Raw genomic sequence first — 15,170 nt, forward strand, 5'->3', positions numbered from 1 at the left:
AAATAAATAAATAAATAAATAAATAAATAAATAAATAAATAAATAATGGGATTTGAATGCAATTGTGAGTACTTCTGGTAAAAAATAAAAATAGGAAGTAGTTTCATTTAAAAATATATATTCAGCTGAACATTTTAAGATTTAAACATGGATGTTACTTCAGATGTTTTCTTGGCCTAATGAATCCATGTACTTCGTTTTTGAAAAAGCAAAATACAACAAAGCAAAAAGTTAGTAAACAAACACAAACTTGTGATCAAGTCAGAGGCCTCTCTAATCTATGAAGAGGTGGGATCTCACTGACAACAGATCACTCTCTACCCTTGGATCCTCGGGGCAGTTTTGAAAGATCTGACTTTTATAAATTAGAAAGATGAATCACAGCAATGTCTTTTCCTCTATTTTGAAGGTGAAATTTAAACTTTGTAGCATTTGTTATTATACCCAATAAAAAGTGAAATCTTTATTCTGTGGGTCTGCAAAAGCAACTTTTGAAGTAGGATGTATCTATCAACATACTTATTAGAGGCATTTTTCCCCCTCCAGTTTTGGAGAGTCTGAAAACCAGAGCCAGTATGGTTTAGATATTCATAATTGTTTACACATGTTTCAATAACAAAATATATATGGGGGGTTGGTGCTTTACTTTTAGGATTTGGGACAGCTGGAAATTATTATTATTATGGTGAAAAGTGTTCTTACTGGATAATGGTGTTAAAAAGAATATAATCTTTCAGATGCTTCCTCTTAACATGGAACACGTATTATTTTATTAAGTTGAGTTAAATATGGATTGGCTATTGTCCGGTCAGCTACACATGAAGGTGTCCAAGGAAATAGATTCTCAGAAAAAGCATCAAATAAAAATGACCATGGTTTATTATTATTGATACTATTATTGTTATACAGAGAAACCTTAGTACTCCTCCTAAGGGCTAGATAGTTAATATTCCACATATTGCAGTGACAGATTCTAATTAAATATTTAAGAAATGAGATGCTGTTTCCAATCATGATACAACATATCAAATACCTTGGAGATGTGTAAAAATTCTTTTGGTATTTGCTTATCCAGAAAAAAAAGAGTGATTAGTAAGGGAATCTGTGGCTCCCAGAACCCACAGTGTTTCTCATAAGGAGCCAGACTTTATTAAGAGCCAAGAGGAAACCAGGTTCAAAGGAAATTCATCTAATATTTGCACTCTAGTTATGAAAGGGGTGAGAGGCTGTTCATCAGCAGCATGTGGCCAGTTGGCACGGAGGGCTGTGGGCCAGGCCGAGGGGTTAGAGTGATCACAGATGGACTTAGCATGGGAAAGAGGATGCCAGAGAGTCCTAGGTGGTGCATGCTATTTTGGGGGCTTTGCATGAATCATTTTTTTCATTCTGTGCCAGCATCGACATAGACAAATTTATATGTTGACTGGCTATTGAGCATTTGCAGATCACCAACGTAACTCCCATCTTTGGGGACATCACTCATAAAGGATTTTTTAAAATAATGATTTATAACTACCTCTAAATATAGTACATTTTTTATCACGAAATTTTACTTACAGCTTTTATATTTTGTTATATGAAGGGGATGCTACTAAGATTTAACAAAGAAGGGTCTGGAATAAAAGAGTACATACTCTGAAGAAGAAACAGGGATCTCTTTTTAGTCAAGCAGAGTGGTCAGCAAATTGGCAATTGATGGTTCACTTAATACATTTAGAAAGAGCAATTTTGCATTGGAGACTTAAGGATATGGAGCTGGCTCAAGAACTCAGGAAACACGTCTCGGTTTGGATTCTAATAGTCCTTTTACATGAGGTACCACTACTAACTGCCAGGAGGTTTGATAACCAGCCCGTAGGTTCTCATCCTTACCCTGCCACTCACTGGCAGTGAACCTTGGTAAACTACTAAGGATGGATATTGGCAAGATATCAAAGTTTATTCTGATGCAGAATGAGGGGTTGGGTATCAAAGGTCTCCCCAACTCTGAAGTTTAGTGCGACATTGGAATACAAGATTCACAAATGACCTTAAAATGAATATCCCTGCTGTGCACAGAGCTGTTGGACAATTGCTCCTCCAGGGAAGTGCCCAGCTACCCATATCTTCTACTAATGTCTTCCCCATCAATGGCCTGGGCCACTGGAGCCCTTCATCCACACAGAATCATGGTAGGGCTTCCCAGCATAACTGTCCCTTTCCTCAGGACCCTTCTCACTGTATTAAATATCATATGTCAGGAGAACTGTTGGAGGTCCCCTGTAGCCTAACCTCACTTGTAAATTTTCTTCTAAAGAAAAAAAACTGACAAGTTCTAAACAACAACCTACAAATTAACTTTAGAGGCCAAAGTCTTTTGGAAACCATACACTTATTTCAGCAATCTAGTTTTGGAGTGGAATACAGTGGCTAAGAGCCGAGCTTATAAATAGCAAAACCCATCGCCTGTATCTTTGCTACCAGGAACCAGGCTGCCTGGATCCCAAAACGGGCTCTGCTACTTGTAAACTGTGTAACTGTGGGCATTCCTGCATCTGTGAAATCCCTGGGCGTTATCAAAGTATCTGTCTTGTCAGTGTTTTACTTTGTGTTGATAACCGAGTTCATGGACGTAAAGCAATTAGAATAGGACCTGGCACACAGTAAGGCCTAAAAAAATGTTAGATACTATGCAATTTAAATATTCTCAAAAGTGACAAATCTCTAATGTGAGAAGATGTATTAGCATTTGTGAAAAACCCAAAAGTCATTTGGAGCAAACTCTGATTTTAAACAAGTCGGGGAGAGTTTGGCAGTTTGGGTTGAAATTGTGATGTGAATTTACACAACGGGACATAGTTTTTCATTTAGAGCATTATCAGGTGTGAATACAATTTTTGTCATTTGAAGTGATGGCTTTCAAAAGTGATAGTGCTTTTTAAAAAAGAGATTAGGCATACTAAAAAATTAAATTACATTACACTTACACCTTCTGTCTGATGGCATTTAGGTATCGTACTTCTTTGTCCTTTGCTGCCCATTTATAAAAATAGCACAAGGAACCCGTTAAAATAACCCACCAGATAATATCTGTGAAGGATGTCCCAGCGTTTGGCAAAGAAATACTCCTCTTTTTGTTAAATAACTCTTTAATTCTCAGTCTCTCTATGTGATCGCTAATATGATGACATACAAAATTAGTTGTGCCGCTATCAAAATTAAAACATGTTCAGGACAAATTTTACATTTAATTCTGAAAGTTTCATTTTATTACATTTACCATAAAATTTATTGTGTAATTTAGCACAGGTGGTTGTTCTACAAAGCTCTTCATGTTTTTATATCTTATTAAATCTAAACTTAAATATAAGCAATTTAAAAGTCTCTAATTCAGTTTACTAGACCTCAGTTTTTTAAAAAAGCCAATTTTAAACTTTGCTCTTATACCAACCTGAAGACGTTTTGTCTATTTATATTTTGCAAACTTGTAGATTGAGCTCTGTCTATAGCGCAGGCACTATTCCAAATTCTACTATATTAACTCCGTTTTCCTTAAAAACCACTCTATGGGATCAGTAGTATTATATCCCTACCTGACGGATGAGAAACTGGCCCAAGTTCTCCAACACGTTAATGGTGAGCTGTGGCTCAAATTCAGACAGCATGAATAATTTTGATCCAAGTATTTAAGAGGGGTTATTCCACTTTAAAGAAAAATTTTCCCTTCTTTGGTGTTCCTTAAAGCTTTGAAATCTGGGTCTTTTAACTTTATCAGTAATTTCACTTTAAAATAACCTATGAGGTCTGGAAAAATCATTCTCAAGCATTCGGGTCAGGGGAGGGGGTGGGTGGACGAGGTCAAAGCCCAGGAATGTCAGTGACAGTCTGTCCCACATTGCCGAAGAATGAGATCCTAAAGAGATGGGGGGGGGGTGCGGTGAGGACACTAGGGTGGAGAGACCTGGTCTGCTTTGAAGAATGAGGTCATGTTCAATGTTTTAAACTCATTAGTCCTGCCTAAAAAAAGGATGTGGATGAAAAAGAAAAAAGAAAAAGACAAATTAGCATCATTTTCCAAAGAAGTTAATATGTCAGGCAGTAGAGTGCCCTAATTCTGCCTTCAGGGAACATATGTCAAACCAACTTGTGGTTCTGCAATTGGTGAAACCATCTGTAAGGAATACCCCATCCCTCATTCCTGTTCCTATAGCACACACCTATTGAAGGAAATGTTACAGTTGGTCAGATGCATGTGGAAATTTTGTTTGCATTACCTAATTAAGCCATTGGGCCAACCTTTCTTTGAACAAAAAACAATTTGTTATAGCTTGATGAGAGAAAGCACATCAATGGTTTTGACTAATGAGGACAGTTTAAGAGTCCAAATGACATATTCTTAATTTTTCCCGTGTTTCCAGGACCACAATTATCTACAACTTATAACCACTTTCTGTGGGAAGAAAACAATGGCTAGGTAGCTCCTCACAGATGTTTATTTCCAAGACAATATTTGATCTGGTGGCATTTTGCTTTGAGAACCATAATAACTGCTGCATCTCTGGATGAGTAGAGATCCTTGAAAAACCACACAGAGTTCCAAGGTGGTGTATTATTATACAGATATTAATTTTTATCACCAAAACAAAAAATGAAATGATATATATAAACAGTTAAAAGAGTTTCTAGGACAAGGTAGGTGCTCAATAAACTGAAGTATAATCATGTATATTTATGCATGAAACTATCCTTATTCTGCCTCTTGTGGCTAGTGATATTTGGCATCGGATTGTGAGCTACTAGGATAAGAATATTTTTACTAGGAAAAGAATTATAATTTTTTTCATAAGTTGTAAATTTTATACAGCATCATGTATGATTGTTTGAACAAGTGGTCAAAACTCTCATCAGATATTCACAAGGGTACCCTGCTTCCTCCAAAAGGTGAAATAAAGACCACAGGCCCAGGTAAATCATTTATTTCAACTTGTCTTTTTTCTTCTCTTTTCCTTTCCTTTCCTTTCCTTCCCTTCCCTTCCCTTCCCTTTTCTTTTCTTTCTTTTCTTTTGAAAAAGAGAGAGATAGAGAAAGAGAGGCAGAGGAAGAGGGAGAAAGAGAATCTCAAGCAGGGTCATGCCTAGTGTGGAGCCCAATGCTGGGCTCCATCCCATGATATGACCCTGAGATCATGACCTAAGCCAAAATCAAGAGTCAGATGTTTAGCCAACTGAGTCACCCAGGTGCCCCTAAGTTGTCTCATACAGAGCCAAGCTCTGTTGTTTGATGGGGCCAAAAAAGTGTTTTGTTTTTTTTTTAAACATAAGTCATGTTCTAGGCTTGGTTTGGTAGGGAGAGGAGAGCTTATTAAATGCCTAATCCATCACCCAAGCTCTCTCCCCTCTCTTGCCACCATCCTCACTATCCTGCTGTGTACCTTTGCTAGAGTTAGTCTGGACCTGAAAAATGAGGAAGAAATAGAGAAACAGAGATAAAAACTTGAGGGTCCCTTTGTAGCAATGAAAGCCCAAAAAGAAGTGGGTTATTAGGAATCGGAGTTATCAAAAAAGAAACTGCATTTATCTGCTTCCTTTTTAGCCACAGCTTCCTTCAAAGTTTCAAATGTCACATTTGAAATCTGGTTACTCTAACAGAATATTTTATTTAAAGACCTGCCAGGGCTCTTTTCTGTTTCCTTGTGAAGTCTAGAAAGCAGAAGTCTAATTCGTTAACTTCAAACAAAAATGAGTGTACGTATACAGCAGGAGATTGTACTCAGAGAAACTTCTGGATGCTGAAGCCAAGAAGATCCCATTCTCTTCCACACTGTATTGGTGCGGCTGCACTAATGGTAGTACAAGTTTGTTTCTTCTTGTAAAGGAAGCAGATGTGACTTGGAGAAACATGGAGAACAGATGTGCTCAGCAAAAGTTTTTATTTAAATGGTAATTTATCTGACCATAAGTTACATTAACTCATGAGGTGTTTAACATAGCTCTTTTTCACCAACTCAGAAAGATAATTTATATAAGCACTCAAACAGATCATGAACTTAAGAACACAGCCCTTTCCATCTTCACTTGCTTTTTAAGAAAGCTGAATGCTAAATAAAAACTCCCAAGCCTAGGATGTATGTGAATGCTTACTGGTCCCTGAGAGGTTTATTGCAATCAAAATGTCTGGGTGTGTGAACTGCTCATGGAAATATTTCACTCCCCTTGCTGCTACATGGGCTCTTGAAGAATGCTGGTAAAGGTGTGCTTGGTCCCTGAACACAGAACTTAAAACACCTGCAAAGGGCTAAGTTTAAGTCAAGAGCATTTGACAAGACTTGAAAGAATGCCTACAGCCCGGGTCACTGATAAAGCTATGGATGTCTCTGCTGTACATCCTTTAGAGTGAAGCAGGAGAATGGGGCCATCTTCTCCATTACGCATAACGGGAACCACTCCTACAGCACAAAGTACTAATTTTAGGAGCCCAAGGAAAGATTTTAATTTCCTTTCTAATTAGAAGAAAAAAAACAACTCTTCAAAGTGTGTATGTATGTATGCATGTGAGTATATGCATATATATATATATATATAAATACATATATATTCATCTTCATACCAACACAGTTGAAAAATATAATTTTAAGTATTTTTTTCATGAAAGAAGGGGTCCACAAAGGCAAAGGTGCCTAGGACTCATGAACGTCTAGAATGCAACCGTGTGGGTCAGCTCAGGTCACTCATTCTCCTTTCTGCTTCCCAACCAGTTTTCCTGTTCTGATTCCATTTAAAATCCTAGCATCCTCACTATTATTGGCTCCTACTTCTTTTGCTGTTCTCCATCTTTCTTCTTCTTCTTCTCCTTCTCTGTATACCTGTAGGTAAGTCCTAGAGGTGCATCTGAACAAAAAGAGGTTTCATGATGATGATAGTTATGATCATGATGAAGATGCTAATTCAATACTGACAAGTAATTAATAGTGCACAAGGCTTGTGATAAAAATTTGCATTTATTATCTAGCTGAATACTTTGAACTATTCTATAAGATACGTTCCATTACTAGTTTTATTCTTAAAAATAAGGAAACTGAGGTTTAGAGAACTTATATGCCTTTCATTAGGAGATAGAGCAAGTTAGGCTAGTTAGAAGCAGAGATGGGACTGAAACCCAGGCTTCCCTCATAACAATTATGTGCATGAGTCTTTAACTTATGATTTTTTTAAAGTAGGCTCCATGCTCAACACAGGGCTTGAACTCATGACCCTGAAATCAAGAGTCACTTGCTCTACTAGCTGAGCCAGCCAGGTGCTCCTATGTCTTGAAACCACTAGGTTAGGAAAATGGCCTGACATAATCTGCTAAGATGCAAAATTTGCTCTAATAAAATAATTTCAACAGAGAAAATGGACCTTCATCCTGTTCACAGGGCAAGAGAAAATACTGACATTTACAGTGAAGACATTATCTTCTACATGTGTGAGTACTAAATGCAGTATTTATTCACAGATTCAGGAACCTATTAATTCTTACAAATTAAAGACAGAGAGCTACAAATACCATAACAAATCACTGAAGGTGGAAACTGACCCTTGAAGGGCCTGTTCTTAATACCTTTGAGATATATCACCAAAATAGAAAACCCTTAAAATTAAATATTAATATATAAATTAATAGAAATATATAAATTTATAAATTAATATCAAAATATAAAGTAGTCTAAGACTTAATTTTCTCTTGGAAAGGAGTGGGATGAAGTAGATAATAAAAATCACCCATAAAATCTTATCTGTGTGAAGATTAAATAAGAGTATGAAAGTAAGGTCCTTTCACACCGATGAATATATCATTGAAGTATTATCAAACTGTCAGCTCCACAAAACATTCTTCTCACTATGATAAAGTTTATGTGGACAAACTTTTTTTTTAAGTTTTGAAAAAATACACTGTAGATGTTTTTAATGGAAACAATAAAGTAGGGAATAAAATAGTAAAAAATGATTAACTGTTAATTGCTCTAATGTGTAATCAAGCATAATATATATATATTTTAAAAAGCCTGTGCATTGGAAAACATTTTAACAGTTAGTAGTAATAATAGTAGTTTGACCGATTCCATTATATAAAATATGAGACCTGATTTAAATATTGGGACCAATAAAGATAGCCAGATATTAGGATATATACGGTGTCCGGTAAAATATTAGATGTTAGCTCTAAAACTTTTCCAATAGATACACTATGGAAGGGAAAGTGCTGATTCCATAAGATTTATCATCAAACTGGACATTATGAAGACCTCAAAATTATGCATCATAAAAATGATCATTGTACATGACCATGAAAACAAATTTTAGCTAACTAAATTTTAACAGGTTAAATTCTGGCTGAATGAGTGCTGCTAGTGTATCTCCTACACTACATGACATATTTGTAAGAACAAAGAACTTAGCAGAAAAATTATTAAATACTTGCTAGCAGGGAGTCTCTTACTACAACACAGGCTCTATTGAAAAATGGAATCACATTTTTCTGGTGTATTGCGGTAGGCAAGGTAACTAAAAATCACTAAAATGAATATATTATAGGCATTACAACTTTGGAAATAAACAAAGGCATTTTAAGTAGTCATTTATATTCTCTATTCTTTCATTATGAGTATTTCCTAAAATATTAGACAATTATCACATGAGCTGTTTTGTAACCTTTGTGTTGAGAAAAAGCATATTTCCAAATGCTGCAACTGGAGTCATTTACACATCATTTAATAGCTCAGCATCTAGATCATTAATTAATTTTTTCAATAAGGCAGCAAATGTCAGTTTTAAATCTATAGCTAAATACTAGGCAAATCCTTTTCAAAAGCTGAAATTTTTCCTTACTTGGTATTTTCCCTTTATTAATTGTAATTTATTTTGAAATGAAAGCTGTTTCTAACAAATGGATCCCTGAAATGTAGTCTCCTACGCTTTTGCTCTATGACCTTCCTGTAGATTTTATTTATGGCTGTATTCTGGCACAACACTTTGGGGGCAAAATGTATATGAGACCATAGATCATTTATACAAATCAATTTCTATGGATGCTGTATTGTTATCCATGTCAAAAATTTTTGATTTGGAAAGAGATATTAAAAGAAATATTTCCCCATATGTGTTTTAATTTCCTTAGAACATAAATATATTTTATTAATTCCAAAGCATGACATATTCCAGCCATAATAACAGTTTATTACTTTCTAAATCCTTCTTCCTAACAGCAAAACATTATGCTATTTATGGGTAAATCAAAATGAAATAACAGTCTAGGTATGTTATATGACTTTTTTGTTTCATTAAGAATCATGTTTTCTATAATTGAATGCATATTTCTGATTATAATTACATTAGACAGAAAAGACGGCAAATTAATGAGAAGAATAAAGAGCTGTCATAGTAGTACTGACTACAGAAATGATTAAAAATACAAGGATGAAAAATAGATAAGTGTGATTCTTCAATATTCATCGTTGAAGGGTTACCTCTAACCTATCCATACTTTGAGTAAATCCATTGAGTAAATCTTATTACTGGATTTATAAGTGGAAAGTAGAAAAGCAGGCCTGTTATTGCTATATATCAGTGATTTTCAACTGGGGTCAATTTTGCCCCCCAGGGGACATTTGGCAATGTCTGGAAACATTTTTGGTTGTCACAGCTTGGAGAGGGTATGCTTCTGAAATGTACTGGATAGAAGCCAGGGACGCCACTAAGCATTCTACAGTGCTCAAGATAGATCCCCAAAACAAAAAGTTAGCCAGCTCCGATATTGATAATGCTGATGTTGAAAAACTTCAGTCCAAATCTAATTATTTTCTATCAGTTGTGTAAATTAGCCATTTCTCCTTCACTGGTAATAAGTAAACTATGAGTTAATTCTATGGCAACCATATACAAATTCCAACTGGCAATATAATTATAAATGGGCACTTAATGCAAGTAGTTAATTATGGCCAAGTAGGTATTTAACAGTATTTGATCATATAAATGATCTAAAATGTCTATTAACAAATTAAGTTATCTTATTATTCACCAAAATGTCAAAGCAATTTATTTTTCAATTGACTGGTATGCCTTATATTTACTTTGTCCTCAGAATTAGTCTTTTGGTGAAAAGCTAAAACACATAGCTGATATCTAGAAGGTGAGAGTGTGTTAGAAAGAGAAATTAGGAGGCTTGATTACACAAAAGTTGGATACTCTTTTTTGGCTATTTTTAAGGTAGGTTACCTTTAATGTTTGTTTAAAATTTAATAATGGCATCCATTAGGACAAAGATCTAATTTGAAATATAAAGAAGAAGTATAATTTTTCCACTTAACCAACAAATAAAATATGATTAAAGTTAAGTTCACTTCCTTTCATTTGTTACCTATATGTTTTAGGAATTCAAATACAATGGTCTACCATTAATATGCAATAGTTTGGACACTAGAATTCAACATAAGAATATAGAAAAGGCACTATGGTTCTTGAGAAAAAAAAAAAGAACAATGTAGAAGAACAAAAGTTCATGAGTCTCATAATGTACATTTGTTTATCTATTAATTTGAAAACTCTAGAATAGCTGAGAATTAATAGGAGTTCAGAAATTGTATCCCTTACTCTTTGTATTCTGAACATCATCATGGAATCAGCTTGCAGTGGAAGCTAAAGACTGTAATGAGATTAAGCATAAAGGAGACATAGGGGAAAGGTCTCTGGATTAGAACTATCATTGGAGCCTAGGGGGAGAAAATCCTACCTTTGCTATTGACTTGTCCAAGTTCCTGAGGGCACACGTGCCTCATTAAGTGTCTAAATCAATCCTTATTATTCATCCACTGTCTCTTCAGTCATTTGACAGTTTGTGAAAGGAAGGCTAAAAAAATACTAGTGTTTATTAGACACTTTTCTATGTTATAAAATATAGTACTGCTATGGGACCACACATAAACTTTAAATTAAAACCTTCTGGAAAGGATTGTTATAAATGACTGAAATACTTTTCTGCAATCATCTGTAGGATACATCCCACAAGAATTTTCTAATATTTTTCTTCATGTCATCGTAACAAATTCCTAATATAATCCATTGTCTAAGGTAACTGCATGGTAATTAAGTTATTTTTGATGAATATAATATTTGAGAAGAGAGGCATGTCTTCAAGATAATACATACTTCCCCAGTATTGTTTTTCTCTTATTGAGGTGTACCTTATATTCAGGATACATAATTTATGTATAGCAAGATGCACTTATATATACTTTATATACAATAAATTGCACAAGTAACAAGTTCATAGTTAGTTAAGTTTTTTATATATTTAGATACCACCTGGTTATATATGTGACCACCATCTAGATTTGGAAGCATGTTTGGGGATGAGTGATCAGGCCAAATGAGCAGAAGCATAAAATACACTCTGACAAAGAATGGGTAGACGGGGAGAGAATGCTTATCTGGCCACTACGTTTAAGAAACATGGTGTTCGTCCTACCCACTGAGTCTTGGTCAGCTGCTTCTTTCCTTTATTAATCCTCTGTGCTTCAATGATCCCAACAGGCTGTCAGTCATTGAGACATGACATATTTGCAATTAGACTTCCTAAGTGAATTAGGAGATACGATAAGAGTATCAATTACTACTTCTCCGGAAGGACCTACATTGAGGGTATATGATGTGAGGAAATGTGGTAGGTTATACCTAGAATCCTAACAAAAGGAAGAAACAGAGGAAAGAACCACCAAAATAGGCAAAGTCTCTGGATAACAGTTACCTTCCAAGATCAACAGGGGTACAAAATGGTATGTGTTGCTCACAAGAGAAACTATAGCCTTTAGGAATGATTAAGTGCAGGAAAAATATATATACCAAGCAAATTTAATTTCATTCATCTGGTATTCTTTCCATAAAACAGCTTCACAATTTTTCCTCTAATTCTTTAAAATAAACTCCACTGAATCTAGTTTAAAGTTTCAGAGTAGATGCAGGTACAAATCCAAGAAACACAGCACAATTTAAAATGGAAATGTAAAATCAATTCATAACTAAGTGTGAGTACTCAGACTTTTTTTTCCAATATTAACCACAGTGAGTCAACCGCACACCGTACGTGTAGGGACTAGCCACCACACTAAAAAGAAAACCACTCACAACAAGGTATCTTACATACCTGGCTGGGGCCCTTTCTCCTTTGAAATGAGACCAGTTTGGATTAGAAAGCATACATTTTTTCCTAACAATTTTCACTTGGAAGTTTGCACCTGGGTTAGCAGATCACTCCCAATTCAACCCAAGTGCAAAAGCAGAATTCACTTACCTGCACAAAACCGCAGGCAGAGAAGTCCTCAAACAAGGGCAGACTTGGACGATCTTCTCTGTAGATGGTGAGTTTGTACGTGATCAGGGTCTCACCCTGTGCTGGAGACTCATCCGCCACAAACACTGAGATTTTGTTTATTCCCAAACCTAGAGGGTAGTTGGCAAAGCTGGAGAAAGACAGAGAGAGTAACATTTATTCAGCCCAAATGGATTTATAGGTCAATATTCATTAAATGCCTAATTTGCATACAAAAGTACATAAGGTCTATACAGCTTCATAAGAAACATAAAATATGAAAAAAAGTTTTAATTATGTTTCATAGTACTTTGGTATGCCAGCAGGTATCTTGTAGAACAATTCAGGACTTCTATCAATTACAGGGAAGGAAACTAATAGTTATTAACCGCTTCTCAGGATCATACATTATCTCATTTAATACTCAGAACAACTTTATGCCCAAAGTCCCATGGCAGAGTCAGGGCTGGAACCCAGGTTGGTCTGACTTGAATCCTCTTATCCTTCTACTAGACTTTCTTAGCTCCCAGGATAACAAGTGTATTTCTTTCCCTACAGGGTGGGAACATGAGAATCTTCCTTGCCTTGGACATGGAACTTAATATGCTATTTAAAATTCTAAACAAAAGAGTTGGTGAGTCTCAAAAGGGTCAATAGAAAAACATTCCATAAGACTAGGAAGGTTAGTATTAGTATGCTCATAAATTGTAATGAAAATGTTTATTCAATCCCTGCATATTCAAAATCTTGAAGAGCTGGGTTAGGGTAGAAGGAAGCTACCCTTAATGAGTCTCTTTAATATTTCAAATCACAAGATCCTCTCTTGTTCAACATTGTTACATAGATACGAATATTGCTAACAGATAAGTAGAGCAGTAATGTGTTCTTTTCAACCACATGACACCTGAAAGGTGAAAGGATTTCACATCCTGGTGATCTCTCCAACTGATCTCATGCTTCAGATTTTCTAAATCTTCAAAGGTTGCTTCACATATCTGCTTCCCATTATTATGTCTCCATCAGCCCTGGTCAACATCCCCATACCTTGTTCCTGCCCGATCATGCAGGTACACCTTGCACTGACACTTAGAAGTCTCTGCTCCAATTGTCACTGTTACCACGTCAAATGGGACTTCAGAGTAATAATCTTTGATCTTCGGGTTAAATTCAGGATTCAGCTCCAAATGTGGATGTGTGAGGATCTGTTTGATATAACACTGTGTGTCATCTGTTAAAAAAAAGAAGACAACTATGAAATGGATAAATGTTGAAAAATCATATTTGATTATGGTGGCTTTTTAAAAAATCCTTTGAACAACTTTAAATGTTCACTTAGTGATCACTATTGATTTTCCACTTGGCACTCTGGTCATATTTGATTTGTGGCTTCAGTTGGATTTTCTATTTGTCAGATTTTGTAGAATTTACCTTACGTAACAGCTGCTGACTTTAGTTGGCATTAGACAGATGATAGTTTTTGCTCAGCCCTTAAAAGTTTAAAGGCAGAGAGAAGATGGGGAAATGTCTCACCAGTGAATTGACAACATTTTTATGACATTTACAGCATACATCAAGCAACTGGTGAATGGGGATGATGACTATGTGAAGTGGTAACAGAAGGGCATCAGCAGGGAATGAGGAACATTTCTTAATAAGGAGAGTCATTAAACTGCCATTGAATTGATATAGTAGCTTACAGGCAGTAGGGTGGAGTGAAGAATGTGAAATCCAATATTATATTAAGCATTTAGGCACAAAAACATCAGCAGGACATCCTGAGATCCCCCTCCCTACCCAGGTCACCTCAGCGTAAGAAAGTACCCTAAAGTATGACAAGGAAATGACATACTCCATTCGATCCTGTCACAGAACCTAGCACATTACTTCATACCATTGATTCTAAGCCATTTTAAAAATATGTTCCCATACTTTTTACAAAAGTATCTTGATGAGTAAAAGAAAAATTTATTTGTAGGCACACATACCAGCCACTGCTAAATTAGATTGTGTCCATGTTGGGATAAATAGATTACTCAAAAGAAGCTTAGCAAATGTTATTCAGAGAAATATTAATAAATATTTTGTTCCATAGATACTTTTCAGTGGTTAACAAAATTCCAGTAATGAGAAACTTTATAGAAATCAGTAAAATGAAAGTATCCTACTTTTGCCTTTTAAATAAGATGTTCAATAACATTTAACAACGTGGCAACAAAAAAGGTAACACGGAATTCACTGAAGGAAGCTATATAGTGAACTTAAAGCAAGTAGATTGTCTTCCTCTATCTGTATACAGTTATCACAATGACTTTTCTATAATCAGATCTGTGTCAGCTTCAGTTCTTTACTGGTTTCCCACTATCTCCAAAATTTAGTCCAAGTTCCTAATAGAGCAGACAAGGCATTTCATAATCTCTTCCTTGTCTTTCTCTCCAGTTACAGCCCTGTTATGTCCTGCACTTTGTGACTTAACAATGCCACACTTTTTATACTTCTTTGGCAGACATGGAGATGTACCACCACATCCATGGCAGTGGAAACCACCAACCTTCTGGATGTCTTATTTCCATTCTGAGGACTGTGTCTCAGTACAACATCCATCATGCACTAATGAGAATGAAAATGGAAAATGAAATTGAAAAAAACTCTATGTACCTCTGACCCACATTCTATAGTTTTCTCAGATTTTGAAAGAAAAAAAACTACTCAGGTACAAATTAGGAACAAATAATAATACAATAGATACATTGCAATTTCACTGTAGGGAAAAGTCTTAATAAAAAATAAATGGTCATTTTGGTTAAATAATTAGGTAAAGTACTGACTTGATTGATTTTACCTGTTACCAA

General features: G+C 35.4%; 1 protein-coding gene across 3 annotated transcripts in view; it reads right to left on the reverse strand.

Moving 5' to 3' along the window:
- CPED1 (cadherin like and PC-esterase domain containing 1) overlaps positions 1–15,170 on the reverse strand; it is a 245,015-nt gene that overhangs the window by 87,848 nt on the left and 141,997 nt on the right. For all 3 annotated transcript variants that reach the window (XM_077773325.1, XM_077773326.1, XM_077773327.1), the window contains exons 14-15: positions 13,366–13,549; positions 12,304–12,472 (exon numbers count right to left, since the gene is read on the reverse strand). In XM_077773325.1, the coding sequence (XP_077629451.1) occupies positions 12,304–12,472; positions 13,366–13,549 (353 nt within the window). The remainder of the gene's footprint in view (positions 1–12,303; positions 12,473–13,365; positions 13,550–15,170) is intronic.

Source organism: Crocuta crocuta, unplaced genomic scaffold (genome assembly GCF_008692635.1).
Source record: "Crocuta crocuta isolate KB4526 unplaced genomic scaffold, BGI_CrCroc_1.0 scaffold16, whole genome shotgun sequence".
In the NCBI taxonomy this organism is placed as follows: Eukaryota; Metazoa; Chordata; class Mammalia; order Carnivora; family Hyaenidae; genus Crocuta; species Crocuta crocuta.